The sequence below is a fragment of the Amblyraja radiata genome, chromosome 18 (assembly GCF_010909765.2).
Source record: "Amblyraja radiata isolate CabotCenter1 chromosome 18, sAmbRad1.1.pri, whole genome shotgun sequence".
Taxonomy (NCBI): domain Eukaryota; kingdom Metazoa; phylum Chordata; class Chondrichthyes; order Rajiformes; family Rajidae; genus Amblyraja; species Amblyraja radiata.
The window spans coordinates 19900116-19918743 of NC_045973.1; the positions used below are offsets into that span (position 1 = coordinate 19900116).

The window sequence follows — 18628 nt, forward strand, 5'->3', positions numbered from 1 at the left end:
TTGGAAAGAAATAACCACATGACATAAACTGCCAATTCATTGATACAGGACAACTACTGAAGGTTGATTGACTATACATAAACATTCAAGTGACAGGCAAAATATAATCATGCACAACCAAGCAATCACATATATACCAGCAGCTGGAAAGTAAATGCTCACTTTTTGGTGAAAATTACATTCAGAAATGCCACCAAGTTCTGAAGACAGAAACTACACATTGCAAATATTTGCCTTCCATTAATTAATTGTACAGAAAAATCAGTTGAGATTCATTATAGGGACATTATTCCAAACCACCATCTTTCACAATCTCAACCACCCTCCATTAGACCACAGCTTGATTTCCCACAAATTATTCCCCAGGTATGACAAACGTGATCCAACCAAAAGGGTTTATAAGCATGGATTGTTCATTCTGGCATACATTTGTCTCATAAAACCCACATAAAATGCATCTGCAATGGAATTAATTTGATAAGACTCTTGAAACCAATGTCCCGAATGTTAATGCTCACTTCAAGTAACCTTTGCTTTCCCTCTCTCTCCATTCCTCCCCCTTCCCAGTTCTCCAACCAGTCTTACTGTCTCCGACTACATTTTATCTCTGTTTGTTGTTAACTTCTCCCAGCTAACAATGATCTATTCTACATTATCCTTGATCTTCATTCCCAGTGTCCTGTTTTCACATCTTACACTTCCTTTTCTACCTATCTCCCTCTCCCATGACATCAGTCTGAAGAAGGGTCTCGACCCGAAACATCACCCATTCCTTCTCTCCAGAGATGCTGCATATCTTGCTGAGTTCCTCCAGCATTTTGTGTCTATTCCCGAATGTTAATGCACCCTCTGACCACAGAGTGTTAATAGAGAAAGATCAGCTTGTGGGAACAATTTTAATATTCCACGGTTGTTAATATGTAATGCCACATTCCCATCCAACATACCCATTTTTACCCTCCCCTCTTTTCTCCAACGTCTGTGCTAAAAGTTGATTATTTAATTCCGTACTCTTTTTCTCTTGATCCTTCTGTTGCCTATGATCCCTTATCCAAGAACCAAATGCATCTGACCCATTCCTCATCCTCCCTCGGCGTTGTTTTGGGAAGCATGCGTGCTATGAGCCTTAAGCTGTGATAAGCAACTGATGACTGTTCCTTTGCTACTGAACATAACAAATGCTATTCAGTAAATCAAACTCAATTATGAGCACTTGGCAGACTGCTATGACAGTCCTCTATGGGCCTTTTCTGGTTAGATATTAAGCTGATTGAAATAAACAGATTAATAGCAAGCAAAGCTGAAAATAGCACACAGAGGAATGTAATGTTTGTCACAGAAACAGGAATATGCAATATCTGAAATTCTCCAAGACTTCCATCTGTCTTAAGGAATCCTTTGTCCAGTCTTACACATCAATTTTATTTGAAAAAGATAACTTCAAAGAACATAACAGAATTTTCTGTAGTGTCCACAGGCTCCATTAATTCACCATCAAAACCAAACAGCAGCACTAGCCATCCAAATTATGTGTTCTTAACCCATGTGTCAAAGGCTGTGATTAGCTCTGTTTCCTACTCAGTGATTAGCTAGATCTACACGCAATACATCTGTATATGTTCGGCTCACCCCACTCTTGTAAGTTTATCAGTTCTGCCATACGAGGTGACAGTTTTCATTAAACATCCCCCTTTATTGAAGAAATCACAATCATTTCCACTACAAAGCAATTCTGGGAAAGGTGCACTTTACTAGTTAAATGTTAATTGGTTCAACAAAGAAATCCTCCCGGCCTCTCCTAATAATAAGCTAGAATGTGAAACTGTACATTCAGTGCTTCTGTTTTACCAATCTCCGAGCTACCTCAATGGAAGACCTGAATCTTCAAACACATTCCAGTCACACAAGTCTCCCAGTGGTAACACTTCAGCAATGAACTTATCCTTCAATTAAGGAATGCTAGAATCCTCGAGTACTTTGCCCATTTGCTTTATTTGCTCTTGATATTACTTTAATGATTCTGCTTATAATGGTTTATCTATCTCTTTGTTCCTTTGCCCCATTAGTTTTTTCCTCTTTATTCTCCCTTACCAAGGATGTCACTTCGAATATTACCAGATTGAATTCTGTTAGCTACTTGTCTACCTACTCTTTGAGCCTATTTTTTGTTTTCCTGTGTTTTGATGCAGCCCATATTTCATCATCTATGTCCCAATCTGGTGTTTTAAGACCAGGCCAAGCCACATTATAGTAGGATTAAAGTTTACCTTTTTCACCCTGTTTGAGATGTTGTCCAGATTGCAGGTCAGGAGGTAGTCTTTTGCAGCTGCGTACAATTTGCGGTTGTCCTCATCCAGGATAATGGAATGCAAGTTTGAGGCACTGAAGCTGAGGGGGATGATCCTCTTATTTACCATCAGCTCTAAGAAACAAGATCAGTAATAGAAAATATGATATAAAATGCACCCAGAGAACACATTTTCAAAAACATTAGTTAAGCACATCCTATCTGCTCAAGGTTGATGAGTGTTCCATGCATAATGGCCATAAGTAAAATCAGTTGACTACATCGGGCAGATGATATTCACCTGCCTGAGATGAGATTTTGAAAACAGACGTACTGTGCCAAGCTTTTAATGTAGTTTAGTTTAAAAATACAGCGTGGAAACAGGCTCTTTGGCCCATCGAGTCCGCGCCGACCATGATCACACTTACATTAGTTCTTATCCTAGACACTAGGGTCAAGGAAAGTGTGTTCACGTCGCGGCCCTGTTTCCACCAATCTTTCCACCACTACGCACAAGAAGCATAAGAAGGGCAAGGCGCCATTGTACGCAGATGCCGAGATGTGAGCTCATCTCTGGCTGAACAATCTCTAATCTTGTGATGTGGACTTGATAAGAAGATCCTAGACACTAGGAACAATTTACAGAAGCCGACTAACCTACAAACCTGCATATCTTTGGAATGTGGGAGGAAACTGCAGAACCTAGAGAAAACCCACATGGTCACAGGGAGAACGTACAAACTCCGTACAAACAGCACTCATTGTCAGGATCGAACCCGGGCCTTTGTCTCTGTAAGGCAGCAACTCAACTGCTTTGCCACTCTGTCACCCTAACTGGCTGGCTATCGTGGCAAGAGATTATCAAGTGGACAGAGGAAAAGGATCAAGGAAATCCTTGACGAAATGCAACATCCCCTCAACTCCTGGGAACCTCTTGTCTTTGACTGCGTGATGTGGAGAAGGAATATTTGGGATGGTATTGAGAAGCTTAAGTCCATGCATTGGGAGCATAGAGGCCCTATATAAGCAGCAAATAGAGTGGACCATATCCTCAACTACCCTACCATGCAACTCCCTGGTGCCTTCTGATCCACCTATGGAAGAGACTGTGGTTCCCACATTGTCCTCTTCAGCCACCTCAGAACCCACATAAACAGAATGGAAGCAAGTCGTCCTCGACAAGGAAGGACTGCCTCTGAAGAATATATAATAGCGTATAATATTTATATAAGACTTCTTTACACCTGTAATCAAATCCTTTTATCACACAATTTTACATGCAATTCACACTCCTAATTGCTTCTTATATCTGATATAACATCTACCAATGAAGATGGTGGAACAAGAGGACATTGGGGCAGGCTGAGGGAGCACCATTATCTTACTCCATGATCCTGGGTTGGATAGAGAACGTTATCCTGACCTGGGCAATATGGAAAATGCTATCCTAAACTAAGTTTTATGCAGGGTAAAAACATGCATTTCATAGATAGAGCATTTCTTGGCCTTGTGTACTCAGTACTTCAAGAGAATTGGATCGCAAAACAAGAATTCAGGGCACTTCTCCTCCTCCAGTCCATCATGCTCATTTTTAATTCATTTATTTGACCAAATATTACAAAGAAGTAATCTAGAAGATGTGGGTATCCTGTACTGTGAACTAAGTTTTGAATAATGGATACTTTGAAACCATCTTTTCATCCTATATCCTTTATTGACATTTCAGCGGAGATAGGGATAATGCTTGGCAAATTCTTCTTTCCACTTGATTTAATGATTTATTTGAAGCAACAAAATTGATGTGTTTCATTGGGGAACGTTAGTTTCACCTGATTTATTTGGGCCAATCCTCTTGTTGTAAATCATGAACGTGAATTTTTAGTATACACAATTTTGCTTTAAGACTTAAAAACAAAGAGTGTTGCACAATTTCCTAAGAATTAAGCAAATCAGGTTTTGCCATCGAAAACGTATTTTCAATGAAAATCTTTCATCTATCATTGCTTGTTTGAACATCTATAATAATGGCTTTGTGATTAATGTAATCTGTGACCTGCTCCTTTTGAACAAATAATGATAGCACTGCTGATTTGGAGATTCTTTAAGCATTTATAGTACTCGATAACAAAAGAAAGGTATTGTTTTATCTTCAAGCAATATCATACAACAGCCCTGCATCGTGCAACTTCCCTATTGACACCAGTTCACAATGAAACATGGAAATTCGCCCCTTAGCCATTCTATAATATACCAGCTGCAGCTAATCATATAATGTGGGTGAAACATCCCCTAGGTGTAAATTGGGATAGAGATTGCTTCAAGATATTTTACAATAATGGCACCTTATCCGTTGACCCTTCTTGATTGTACTGTAATCTTCCAAATGTCTTGCTATTACTTCCTCAATAATAGTTTCCAACAATTATGCAATGACAGACGTTAGGTCTGGAGCTTCCCGCTGTCTATCTTTTCTATTTTTCTTGAAACAGGAAGGTTCTAATTGTGATATTTTACCGGGATAGTTCCTGGATGGTTGGCTGGAACTTTGCCAGGATCCAGGAAGTATTGAAGATCACAAAAACGTGGCATGCATCAACCCTGTAACAAATTATTTCAAGGTGCAGGTCCAGAGAATTGATCAACTTTTACCCCCATGATGTGGTCCTGTACATTTTCTATGGTGAAGATGCTTGTTTCCCCATTCAATCATGGCTGATCTATCTCTCCCTCCTAACCCCATTCTCCTGTCTTCTTCCAGTAATCCCTGTAAAGGATCAATGTTTACCTTAGCTGCTCTCTTCCTTTTGGAATAAGAGTAGGTTCCCAAAATGGCTCCAAACAAGATTGATCAGTAGACAGACAAATGAAGAAGGGTTTCGGCCCGAAACGTTGCCTATTTCCTTTGCTCCATAGATGCTGCTGCACCCGCTGAGTTTCTCCAGCTTTTTTGTGTACCAATGGTATTTACAATATTGTTCATCGAGTTATTTCTGAGAGGTTGGAAACAATGGTCCATATCTTCACGCCATTTCCTTCATCATTTTTATTTTGAAGGAGGTTATTCAAAATCAGAACACAAGCACCTAGTGCGGCATGATGGCATAGCGGTAGAGCTACTGGCCTTACAGCACCAGAGACCCGGGTTTGATCCTGAATACGGGTGTTGTCTGTACAGAGTTTATACGTTCTCCCCGTGACCTGCATGGGTTTTCTCCAGGTGCTCCAATTTCCTCCCACACTACAAAGACATACAGGCTTGTAGGTTAATTGGTTTTGGTACAATGGTAAATTGTCCCCACTGTGCAGGATAGTGTTAGTGGATGGGGTTCACTGTTCGATGGGCCGAAGGGCCTGTTTCCACGCTGTATCTCTAAACTAAACTAAACTAGATACAAGTAGATCCATCAGGCAGTTGTGAATTGCAAGGAGAGTGATCACAATTCATGCTAATACTTCAGAGTTCCCCAGATTAAGCTAGCACAGGTGGAACACTACAGAAGCATAACTGATGGTTGAAAATCTAATTCACCTCACTGTAAAGGAGAGTAGGGAGATCCCCCAGTCTCCTGGCCAATGTTGACTTTTCATCAATAATACTTAGAAATGGATTACTTGGCCACTGTTACATTGTAGATGTTGAAACTAGTGTGCATAGAAGCTGCTGATTATCCTCAATAATGGCCGTGCTTCTGAAGTATTTGATTAACTGTAAAGCACCTTTGGATATCCTGGAGGCCAACACAATGAAAAGTTTAATTTTCTCCTTGATGCTCTGAATGTTTTGCCTACCCTGGGATAACGCAGTTTACCAGTCAAACACAATGTTCTCTCACTCAGTGTTACCTCAGTCCAGCTTTGAACTGGTTGAAGGGGAACTCTTGTAATATGGCTTAAATTCGAATTAACAAGAGAGATTTGTTCTTTTGTGAAAATCAATAATACTGCAGATTCAGGAAACAAACAGAAAAAGATTCTGGAATCTGAACTAAACAGAAAAAAAACAGGAAACACTCAGCAGACCAGGCAGCATCTGTGGAAAGAAAAACAAAGTCAACATTTCATCTGACTGAGGGCAGACCTGAAATGTTAACTCTCTTTCCCTTTCCACTGATGCTGTGTGGTCTGCTGAGCACTTCCAGCGTTTTTTCTTTGTATTTCATTCTTTAACACTGGTTCATGCTATTGCACCAAATCGAAACAGGTCACAAGGAATAAACCAATATTGAAAAGCAGGTAGCATGAGCAATTGTGTGAGCAAACCACACAACTGAATTCAAGCAGAGGTGACGAGTTCTTGACTGAACTGCAATGTTTAATTGCTGAAGATTGAAGGAAAGCCGGTTTTACTATGAAACTGGGTCTGAAGAAAGACCCGACTGGAAACATTGCCTATCCATGTCCTCCACAGATGCTGCCTGACCTGCTGAGTTACTCCAGCACTGTATTTTGCTCAAGATTCAGCATCTGCAGTTCCTTGAGCCTTGGGTTTTACTTTGGACAGATAGTCTGTGGTTTCATAAGAAGCACTTTCAATTTGATGGCAAGGGATGTTTGGAGCGTTTTAGCCAGATTGGATTTTTTTCAGATTGTGATATCACGTGTAGCTCACAGGATACAAAGGGAAAACTAAACACAAATGGGTGGAGGAGGAATTGAAAGGGCAACGGATATGTACCATAATTATTTCAGAATGTGGCCTCTTTGGGATTTGAGCCAAGCATATTATTTAACTGATCAGAGAATCTTTTTCTTTGCACCTTAGTTCAATTCCAAACATGTTTTTTCACTCTCACTTAGCTCTCCACCCCTTGGCTTCCTTTATTTCCTTCATCTGACAATGTTAGTGGCTCACTCATCGTTATGTTCAAAACAAAAGGCAGTCAATAGCTGAAGAAATTTGGTGCCCCCCCCCCTCCCCAACTACATTTCATGAGCAAAACTGTGGCCGGAGGGAATGTGTGATCAGTACAATGAGCACATTACAATGGATGACTGTAATTACATGTATGTACCATAATTTCCATACAATTAAAAAACATAAGATTCAATTTTTAAAGAAATGTCTTGGCGAAGATACAGCTGGCCAACAATAGAGGGGAAAAAAACGAAAGAAAATAATAAAAACAATATAGAACAATAAAAAAACACCCATTGGTTTTATCTACAAACAACCTTGTTCCCTTACCCAGCCCCCCCCCCTCCCCCTCTTCCCTGTTTTCTAACTGGTTGCACACCCATTTCTTCTCTCCCCTCTCCCGCCGTCCCCTTCCACCTATATTCCTTCCTCTAGCTTCACAATTCATGAGCCCTACAATAGTGACCACATTTTGAGTATCTAATAGGCTGTATAACCACTTTATATACAGATATTGTAATACAAATATTTCTTTCTCTAATAAATATTAGACTGTCCATCAGTCTTGCAGTAAAGTATGGTATTTTCAACATATCAAAGCCAGGCCAGAAGTCGCAATGTTGGTTACATTAGGGCCGGCCTTAGGAGGTGCGGGGCCCAATTGGGAACAATTTTGGTGAGCCCCAGGTTCCCAGCCAAGGTCTGTAGAATCATAGAAATACAAATAAAGTCTATTATAGACTTTATATCTCTATGGTAGAATGGAAAGTAATCAAAATGTGAGCTTAAAAAGTGCCTGCAAGTTAATGGACCAAACAGAGCTAAGCTACATTTTAATATTAAATTGGAAAAAATAAGCCTACAAGTAAGAAACAAAATGTGTAGATCACCTCTGAAAAGTACATAGTTACAATACCACTTGTTTTAGTGACTGAGAAAAAAAAAGTTATTTAGTTAACTAGATCCTGGCAAACCAATAACTATTGGCGAAAAACCAGTCCAGGCATAAAATTTGGGCTTCAGCCCCACCCTTTGGGCTTCTACCCCATGGGGGGTGGGGGGGGGGGGGGGGGGGGGGGGTGTGGGGTGTGTGTGTGTGTGTGTGTGTGTGTGTGTGTGTGTGTGTGTGTGTGTGTGTGTGTGTGTGTGTGTGTGTGTGTGTGTGTGTGTGTGTGTGTGTGTGTGTGTGTGTGTGTGTGTGTGTGTGTAAAGAGAGATGGGAGGGAGAGAAGGGATGAAGGACAGAAGGGAGTGAGGGAAGTAGAGAAAGAAGGAAGGGAGGTAAGGAGAGAAAGAAGGGAGGGAGGGGAGAGAAGGGAAAAGAAGGAAGGGAGGGAAGGAGAGAAAGAAGGGAGGGAGGAGAGAGAAGGGAAAAGAGAGAGGAGAGAAAGAAGGGAGGGAGGGAAGGAGAGAAGGGAAAAGAAGGAGAGGAGGGAGGGAAGGAGAGAAGGGAGGGAGGGAAGTAGAGAAGGGAGGGAGGGAAGGAGAGAAGGGAGGGAGGGAAGGAGAGAAGGGAGGGAGGGAAGAAGGGAAGGGAGGGAGGGAAGAGAAGGAGAGAAGGGAGGGAGAGGGCCGGTGGCGGGAGCAGTTGCCGGGGTACGGGCGAACGCGTGTGAACTGAGGCCGAGGTTTGTAAACGCTGCTCCAATCCCCGGCCCGGCCCTCCCTGTATTGTTCACCGCGTCTCCCCGGGAAGAGAGAGGGGTGGAGCCAGGGCTGTGCGCGTGAAGCATGGCGACTGGAGGGGCGGGAGCGATGCCCTGGGACAGTGAGGGACCTCTCCCTCTCCCCCTTCTCCATTCCCTCTCACACCTCCCTCCCCGTCTGCCTCTTTCTTCCCCCTCCACCCCTCTACTCTCTCTCCACCCCTCTCCCCCCCTCCACCGGGGTAGATCTAGCCGAGCCGAGCCGAGAGTAGATTATTCCAAAGATCCTAGAGCAGAGTTTTGGATTACTCTAGCGCGGGGCCCCAATTGGGAGCTATCAGTCCAATCAGCTTAAGGCCGGCCCGGGGTCACATCCATCTTCCTACTCCTATTTCCACTCTATTCGGTGTCCAGCCCTGGACAAACGTCCTCTCCCAATTCAATTACATCTTCAGTTCGAAAATTAGCTGCCTAACTGTATGTAGTTCTTCATAAATGGAAGTTTTTCAGCTATTGAAGATCTGTTTCCTGCACCCATTCCTCCACTTTCCTGTACATTGATATCATTCATTCCTCTCACCATTGATTGTTACTACATTTTAATGTTTTTTTAGAAAATGTTGTGTTTTAATTAATTCCTTATGTTTTAGAATATGTTTAGTTATTGACTTCAATGTTACAGTTCTTAATATGCCTCCAAATGTAAGAAAAATACCTGGGCCCAACGGTGTGGTCACTAGCTGGACAATGCTGCCCCAGCCGGGAGTGGGAAGGGTTAATTAGATTGACCATGCACATCTGTTCTGGATAAGTGTGGAGACTGCAGGTGCTGACTCCAGGAGACAGGCCAGGCCCACTGGTACCGAGGCATATTCACCATGAACAATACATTTGCTGTCATCCTGCCTCAACAATGAAAACGTGCAGCATGCCAGATAAAATAGGGGAAAATCCAAATAAGGTCAACTTTTCTCAATGGAGAAATAATTCAGCATGTGTAGATTGGAAAAAACCCTCCATAAAGCCAAAATGGCCTCAGAGCAGTGGGAGTTATTGCAAGATTCAATGGGTTCAGGGTAAATATTTTCACACAAAGAGTAAGGGTGGGCCCACCGGATTCAGAGATCTTTAAGAAAGAACTGCAGGTGATGGAAAAACCGAAGGTGGACAAAAATGCTGGAGAAACTCAGCGGGTGAGGCAGCATCTGTGGAGCGAAGGAATAGGTGACGTCGAGACCCTTTTTCAGACTGATTTAGAGATTGATCAGTGACGAAATGCCTACAGGGTGTTATAAGGTGAAAAAAAAGAAAACTTGCGTAAGATACTGAAAGATTAATACAGTAAAATTTCTGTAATTTACCATCCAACCTTTCAGAAATGGTTTGGATCTATGCAACCAAGTGAAGTTTGAGACACACCAGTGAAAACCACTGGAGCCCCAAGACCTGTGCTCCCCTAAAAAAACAACTAAACAAATGATACCTGATAGAGGCAAGGTGGTGCTTAGTGCCCTGCTCTACTCATTAACATAGAAACATAGAAACATAGAAAATAGGTGCAGGAAGAGGCCATTCGGCCCTTCGAGCCAGCACCGCCATTCATTGTGATCATGGCTGATCGTCCCCTATCAATAACCCGTGCCTGCCTTCTCCCCATATCCCTTGACTCCACTAGCCCCTAAAGCTCTATCTAACTCCCTCTTAAATCCATCCAGTGACTTGGCCTTCACTGCCCTCAGTGGCAGGGAATTCCATAAATTCACAACTCTCTGGGTGAAAACGTTTTTTCTCACCTCAATCTTAAATGACCTCCCCTTTATTCTAAGACTGTGGCCCCTGGTTCTGGACTCACCCAACATTGGGAACATTTTTTCCTGCATCTAACTTGTCCGATTCTTTAATAATTTTATATGTTTCTATAAGATATCCCCTCATCCTTCTAAACTCCAGTGAATACAAGCCTAGTCCTTTCAATCTTTCCTCATATGACAGTCCCGCCATCCCAGGGATCAATCTCGTGAACCTACGCTGCACTGCCCCAATCACAAGGATGCCCTTGCTCAAATTAGGAGACCAAAACTGTACACAATACTCTAGATGTGGTCTCACCAGAGCCCTATACAACTGCAGAAGAACCTCTTTACTCCTATACTGAAATCTTCTGGTTATGAAGGCCAACATTCCATTAGCTTTCTTCACTGCCTGCTGTACCTGTAAGCCAACTTTCAGTGACCGGTGTACAAGGACGCCCAGGACTCGCTGCACCTTCCCCTTACCTAACCGAACCCCATTGAGATAATAATCTGCCCCCTTGTTTTTGCCGCCAAAGTGGATAACCTCACATTTATCTATATTATACTGCATCTGCCACGCATCTGCCCACTCACTCAACCTGTCCAGGTCACCCTGCAACCTCCTAACATCCTCTTCACAGTTCACACTGCACCCAGCTTTGTGTCATCCGCAAACTTGCTAGTGTTGCTCCTAATTCCCTCTTCCAAATCATTAATCATTCTCTTCTCATGACTAAATGGTCAGATATAGTTCCAACCCCATCTTTAAACATGCTGATGTCCCCAATGGCGTTGGACGAATGACAGGTAATGATGAGGGAGATCAATCATCTGATTGAATGGTGCCAGAACCATAACCTTGCTCTCAATATCAGTAAGACTGAGGAGCTGGTTGTTGACTTTAGAAGAGGAAAGCAGAGGATCCACAAAGCTGTCTTCATCGATCGGTCTGGGTTGGAGAGAGGCAACAACTTCAAGTTCCTGGGCATGCATATCTCTGAAGATCTATCCTGGGCCTAGCATACTGATGTACCTGTAAAGAAAGCCCATCAACACCTCTATTTCCTGAGAAGATTGAGGAGATTCAGTATGTCAACGAATACTCTCTTGAACTACTGAAGGTATATGGAAGCGAGCATGTTGACTGGTTGCATCACATCCTGGTTCAGCAACTTAAACACACAGGAACAAAGCAGATTACAAATGGTAGACACGTCCCGGTCCATCACAGGTAGTAACCTCCCCACCATAGAAGGGATCTCTATATGAGGTGGTACATGAAAAAAGCTGTCTGCATCATCAAGGACCCACACCACACTGGCAATGTCCTCATTTCACTCCTGCCATTGGGAAGGTATGGGAAGAAGTCTGAAAACTGATCAGATTCAAGAACATCTTCCCACCAACAATCAGGGTTTTGAACACTACAAACACCAACTAAACTACAAACTACAATTGGTACAGTGAAATTTGAGTTACCATACAGCCATACAAATAAAAATAACACAGTGCACAGTAGAATTTAACATAAACATCCACCACAGTGGAATCAACATTTCCCATTGTGATGGAAGGCAACACAGTTCAGTCACTCTTCCTCCTTTTGTTCATCCGTGGCCGAGGCCTAGAACTCTCGCAGTCGCCGCTACGGACGGCCCGATGCACAGGTCCTCTCGCGGGGATGATCGGAACTCCGATGTCAGGATAGAACGGAACACACTCTGCGGCTTGGAGTTCCCGAATCGGCCGCTTCTTACCGGAGTCCACAGGCCGAGCTGGACGGAGCTCCAACACTGGCGATCCTCGGCAAAAGATCCCAGGCTCTGCGATGTTAAAGTCAGTGCCACGCCTGTGGCTAGAAGCTCCGCAGCCCACAACTCCACGATGTTAAAGTCAGCAGGCCCCGCGATCAGAGCTCCAACACCAGCGATCCTCGACAAGGATCCCAGGCTCCGCGATGGTAATTCTGCATTGCGCCTGCTGCTGAAGCTGTGGGCCGGTCTCCGGTCGGAAAGGCCACGCCAATCCAGTTGGTAGGCCGCGAGGGAGGCGAAGATGCGACGCGGAGAAAAGATGCATCTCCGTCCAGGTAAGTGACTGAAAAAATGGTTTCCCCTATTCCCTCCCACACTCCCCACAGAAGACATACCGAGGAACATTAAAACATACATTTAGACTAACCAAAAAGGTGAAAAGACTGACAAGCTGCTGTCAAAAGAGTGAAGAGTGTACCAAAAACAGAACCAATGTGATTCTTACTTGCAGCAGCATAACAGGGCTGTAAACGTTACTATTTGCACTACTATTGTTTTTTTTTAATTTATTAAACTTTTTTTGTTTATCATGTTATATATATGTACTCCGTTTACAGCCCTGTTATGCTGCTGCAAGTAAGAATCACATTGGTTCTGTTTTTGGTACACTCTTCACTCTTTTGACTCTTGAAATATTGAGTCAGATAAACACCATGAAAGAGGAAATATTACGAGGAGAACAAATAAAGGGTTACTCTGCAGTTCAAACTGGGTTAGACGGGATGCCCTTTGTCCACATAGTCACCCCTTTAATTAAGCATCTCTTAAATCTTGTCTTAAATGCAACAGTAATCTTAGCCTAGGCATGAAGCTAAAGCAGTAAGATGACCTTGTAATATTGGGTGCAGGCAACACAGCCATTTGGAGTGAGTATGAAATGGATAAATAGCCATTTCAGCATAAATTATAGCAAAAGAGGTGACAAGTTTATGTATTTCAAATAGATAGCAAATTCAATCAGCTTCTGAGCATCATATGAGATTAAATGGGTGATAAATGCTTACATTTATTCATGTGAAGCAATGGTTATTGATCCAGTACAAAAGCAAATCACATTAAACTGCACCGGAGGGCTAAGGGCTTCAAACAAAGATTTTACAGACCTTTGATCACACATAGACTTCATTTCCTCAAGTCACTGATTTGTAGATGAATGATCATGAAATATAATTAAAGCAAACAGGATGCATTTGTATAGTTTTCTATAGGGAGATGGGCTTGAGGGATTTGAAGACAAAGTAGGTAGAAAGGATTGATTTGGAACCTTACAGCATGTATGGTGGGGCAGGTATTTAGTGTGGTGGCAGGGTTTGGTTGCTGCGTTTATCCTGCATGCTTGAACAAATGATTTAATTAGTCCCTCTCATTTTCTTTCCTCATATCTCTGGAAATTAATACTTTCCTTCTATAGTTTTCCAATTTCTTCCCACAGATTCCACCACCGATTTCCCGGCACCCTTGGTTCCAGAGCCTTTCTGGATTATCGGTTTTACCGGACCAGCAGAGGTCACAGCCTCCAAAAGGAGTTCAATGGAACTAGAACAGTTCCCCTAAGCTGCCAAGGGGCTGAGATACTGGCCTGTAAAGTTGGCCTCAGAAGTCAGCTACAGGAACGGATCTACCAGCTCCGGCAAGGCCGAAGTTCCAGAGCACAGGCTGCAGGGGGTAAATTTGATCTGCTGATCGGCGTGGAAGTCCCGGAGACGTAGCGATCGGCCGCCTCACCCGACCTAGGCGCCACATTTTCGGGGGGACTTCAGGAGGGGATTTCAAGTTCACATTTGTAATTTTGTCCCGATTAAATAGGCAACGTTTCGGGCAGAAACCCTTCTTCATCTTCAGTCTGAACAAGGGTTTTGGCCCGAAACGTTGACTATTTCCTTCGCTCCATAGATGCTGCCGCACCCGCTGAGTTTCTCCAGCATTTCTGTCTACCTTTGCAGAGAAAACTGCTTGGTACTTTGGTGGAATTAAGGGATGTTAAAGGATATTTCTTATTATTTTTATCCCTGTTGCTCTCATGTGGATAGAACAAAATTAATGGCTTTATTTTGAAGAAAAGCATGCAGGGCATTCCCCTGGCATATACCTCTTTCTCAATCACAACGTTATTGAAAACAGGTCATTCCGTTTCATTACATGTGCTGTGCTCAAATTAACTGTGTGTTCTAATAAATTATAACAGCAGCCACGTTTAAATATAATTCTTGAGCAAACATGGGCATCATAATGTCCTGAGATCATGCAAGACATAACAGAATATAAAGACAGATTTGTACATTTGCTTTTAAATTGTGGATTAGATAGCAGTCTTTTCAAACTCCAGGCTTTGAGGTCTAATCCATGATTTAGAAGGTAAGAGCTCTCCAGCTGCACCGAGTTGAGTCTAAACCAACAACATCAGATATCCCATCGGATCTAACTGGCCTTTTCATGATCCTTAAAAGTCTAATGTTCTCTGGGATAGTTAGCATGATTTAACTTTGTTCTGTCAAGTTAGGATTGTCTTAATTATGAGGTGGGTCAGTTCCAAGTGTCTCAACCAGATGTTCTGAAGCAAGGCCTTGTATGGTTATGTTTTGCAATTCCCTATAAGTTCACCCCTTTGAAAGAGACCAAGTAATATGGGGCAGTGTGGGGTCATTTGTAGTTATCAATCAACTGTGTTTCCCAATGGGGGCCTGATAGATTAATCATATTGGACCACTTCTGTGATGCACTAATCAATCTAGTATGATGTAGGCTCAAATGGAAGCAGATAAAACGGAGGAAGAATATAGAGTTGCTAAAGGATTCATGAGAACAAATAGATTTGTGTACAGGAACAACATTAGCTTTTTATCAGAAAGCATACTTATACGTTATATAAAGTACACCAGATGAATTGAATGGCCTCCTTTTGTGCTGGAATGATTTTAGTGTCTCTGGTGAAATCTCTCTTGCTTCCTTCCACAAATTGATTGCATGCAATCCAGAAAGCTGTCATCTAATTCTCATTTAGTTTTGCCAGTTTATCTATAATTTTATCTTTTTCTGTCCCAACTCCAATAATACTCTTGTTCATCCACTGCTGAAGTATTTGTTTAGTTACCTTCTTTAGTAATAACTGAGGAGAAACTGTTGTTTAATATTTCTACCTATACCTTAGGTTTAATGTGCCCATCGTTTAGCACAACTGTATCTTTAATTTTCATGTTATTACGTGTCTAAAGAATGCATTGTCTTTTCACACTCACTGATAATTTTATTTCATATTTCCCTTTCTGAAACATTTAATTGTTTCTAAAGTTATTCATGTTCCCCTTTATCATTTTAATACAAATATTATGGTATGGTTTTTGCTATTTCAATCTTTTCCTCTGTTTATTAATTTGCCGCATAATTATTCTTGTTATAATTCTGCATTTAAAAGACAACACTTCTCTCAAATTCTATCAATTATCCTTTAAAAGATTTGATAACTCTTTACAATCACATTTACAATGTTTTTCTCCCCGTTGCCTTTCTTTAGTTTCACCTTCCCAATTCCTTTTAATCTTCAATTTTATCCTATTTGTATCACCTAAATCCTAATTCTGAAGTTTACCAAATTATAGTTTCTATTATTAAAATGTTCTCCCACACTTATTTATTCTAGTTTAAATACAAGTTTAATATTCTTAAACCTATTACGAGGTTTAATATAGGTTTAATATTCCTAAACCTATTACAAGTTTTAAGAATATTTCTTGTTTTGTTAGAATTCTTATGTATTAAGTGCAAAGTAAATTCCTAAATGAACTGTAAAAACTCATTTCCTGCATTAATACTTCCTGACAATATATTTGGATGCAGCTGATTGCTACCATCTTTATTATTTTATGCCTACAATTCACATCAGATTGTGTATTATTTCTTCTAATTCCCTTCCACATTGATGACTTACGATACATATCTGAGGATGGGTGGTTCATTTTTTAAACCAGTTAACATAATCCACATGGATTTTATATCCACTTTATTGTTACAAAGTATTCTTTTTCTTTCCTGTATGCGTCATGTCCAGCCATATATTATTCTTAATATGTTCAGATCCTCTCCACAAATGATTGTCGCCAATTCCTCTATTTTAAATGAAGAAAGCGAATGGCATGTTGGCCTTTATAACAAGAGTCGTCGAGTATAGGAGCAAAGAGGTCCTTCTGCAGTTGTACAGGGCCCTAGTGAGGCCACACCTGGAGTATTGTGTACAGTTTTGGTCCCCTAATTTGAGAAGGACATTATTGCTATTGAGGGAGTGCAGTGTAGGTTTACAAGGTTACAAGGTTAATTCCCGGGATGGCGGGACTGTCATATGCTGAGAGAATGGAGCGGCTGGGCTTGTACACTCTGGAGTTTAGAAGGATGAGATGGATTCTTATTGAAACATATAAGATTGTTAAGGCTTTGGACAAGCTAGAGGCAGGAAACATGTTCCCGATGTTGGGCGAGTCCAGGACCAGGGGCCACAGTTTAAGAATAAGGGGTAAGCCATTTAGAACGGAGACGAGGAAACACTTTTTCTCACAGAGAGTTGTGAGTCTGTGGTATTCTCTGCCTCAGAGGGCGGTGGAGGCCGGTTCTCTGGATACTTTCAAGAGAGATCTAGATAGGGTTCTTAAAGATAGTGGAGTCAGGGGATATGGGGAGAAGGCAGGAACGGGGTACTGATTGGGGATGATCAGCCATGATCACATTGAATGGCGATGCTGGCTCGAATGGCCGAATGACCTACTCCTGCACCTATTGTCTATTGTCTATTAATTAAAGTACTCTTGAGGAGGTTCTATTTAACATCAACACCTAATGTTTTGGTGCCCTAAAAATGAGTGAAAATCAATTTCTAGTGATATGCTCATTATTGTATTCACTGATTCAAGAGACAAGAGTGTTTAATTATCATATATACTGACACAGAACAATGAAATTCCTACTTGCAGTAGTACAACAGGTTGGCAAAATCACTACTTAATAGATAACATAATAAATAATGCCAATAAAAAGTGTTGAACTGTTTTTTTCATTTTTTAAAATAGTTTTTTTCAGTTAAGATCACAGGCAGTTGTACAGATCCTTCATATCCCAGCACCGATGCCAGTGTTCCTGATTATTATACTAATCCTTTAGTTAGGGGGTTAACCATCCTAATCCATTGGGTCCTTTTCCAGATATATGCGACTCAGATAGTGATCACAAGATGATTAACTGCGAGGTCCTGCTTTGCAATTTCACTCCTAATTCTTGATATCTCCTTAGCTTGATCTCTTCTTTAATCTTTTATAGATTGGTTATTTGGCGTCATGGTGAGACAAACAAGGTCAACAATTTTCATTTTTATAGTATGTTTTATGATCTGGGAAACTTCAGTCCAGTTTGCAGCCCACACTTGTAAAGTGTAGTCATTGTAGTAATGTCAACTCAAGTTGAATTCACGCACACATGCACACATAAAGCTACAATAAAAACTTTGTTTGGAACAGTTTCACAGGCACATACACTAAGACTACACACTAAAACATAAATTATGCACTAATTAATTACAAATTACACATTCGGCAAAACAGTAAAAAAGATAACTGTGTAAAAAAAACGTTTGTATGAAACACAATTAGAAAGAAAAGCCCATGGTAATGCATAGAGGTGGTCCATAATACTCTAGTTCCAGAGGTGGGATTAGGGGTGGTGTGTGGTTCAGTTCAAGAATCTGAAAGTTGCATAGAAAGTATCCATTCATGAACTTGGGCCCACAATGTTTGTGCCGAACATGATGCCTAGATAAGTTGATCTCATTTGCCTTTACATGATCCATATCCCTCTACTCCCTGTACTTCCATGTGGCCATCTAAAAGCCTCTTAAACACCATAATATCACAATCTTCAACAAGTAGTAATTATTAAAAGTTAAACAGCTAATTTTGCAGTGATGCTGGTGACGCTCGGTTATTGTCCAGAACATCAGAGAGACTCCACTGTCTTGGTTTACAGCCAAGGGCTTGGTTTAACATGTGTAAGAAGGAAGTACAGAAGCTGGTTTACATCGAAGATAGACACAAAACGCTGGAGTAACTCAGCAGGTCAGGCAACATCTCTGGAGAAAAGGAATAGGTGATGCTTCCGGTCAAGACCTTTCATCAGAGTCCGTTTCGGTTCAAGACCCTTCATTAACAAGTCAACTGAAGGGTCACATATATGAAAGTGTAGTACACCATCTGTAC

The 18628-nt window shown here is 41.5% G+C and overlaps 1 protein-coding gene across 1 annotated transcript in view; it reads right to left on the minus strand.

Annotated features, from left to right (window-relative positions):
- The window catches only part of LOC116983149 (semaphorin-3A-like), a 131105-nt gene that overhangs the window by 79419 nt on the left and 33058 nt on the right, over window positions 1-18628 (minus strand). Inside the window, exon 2 of the mRNA XM_033036765.1 lies at window positions 2268-2422. Within this exon, the coding sequence (XP_032892656.1) occupies window positions 2268-2422 (155 nt within the window). The remainder of the gene's footprint in view (window positions 1-2267; window positions 2423-18628) is intronic.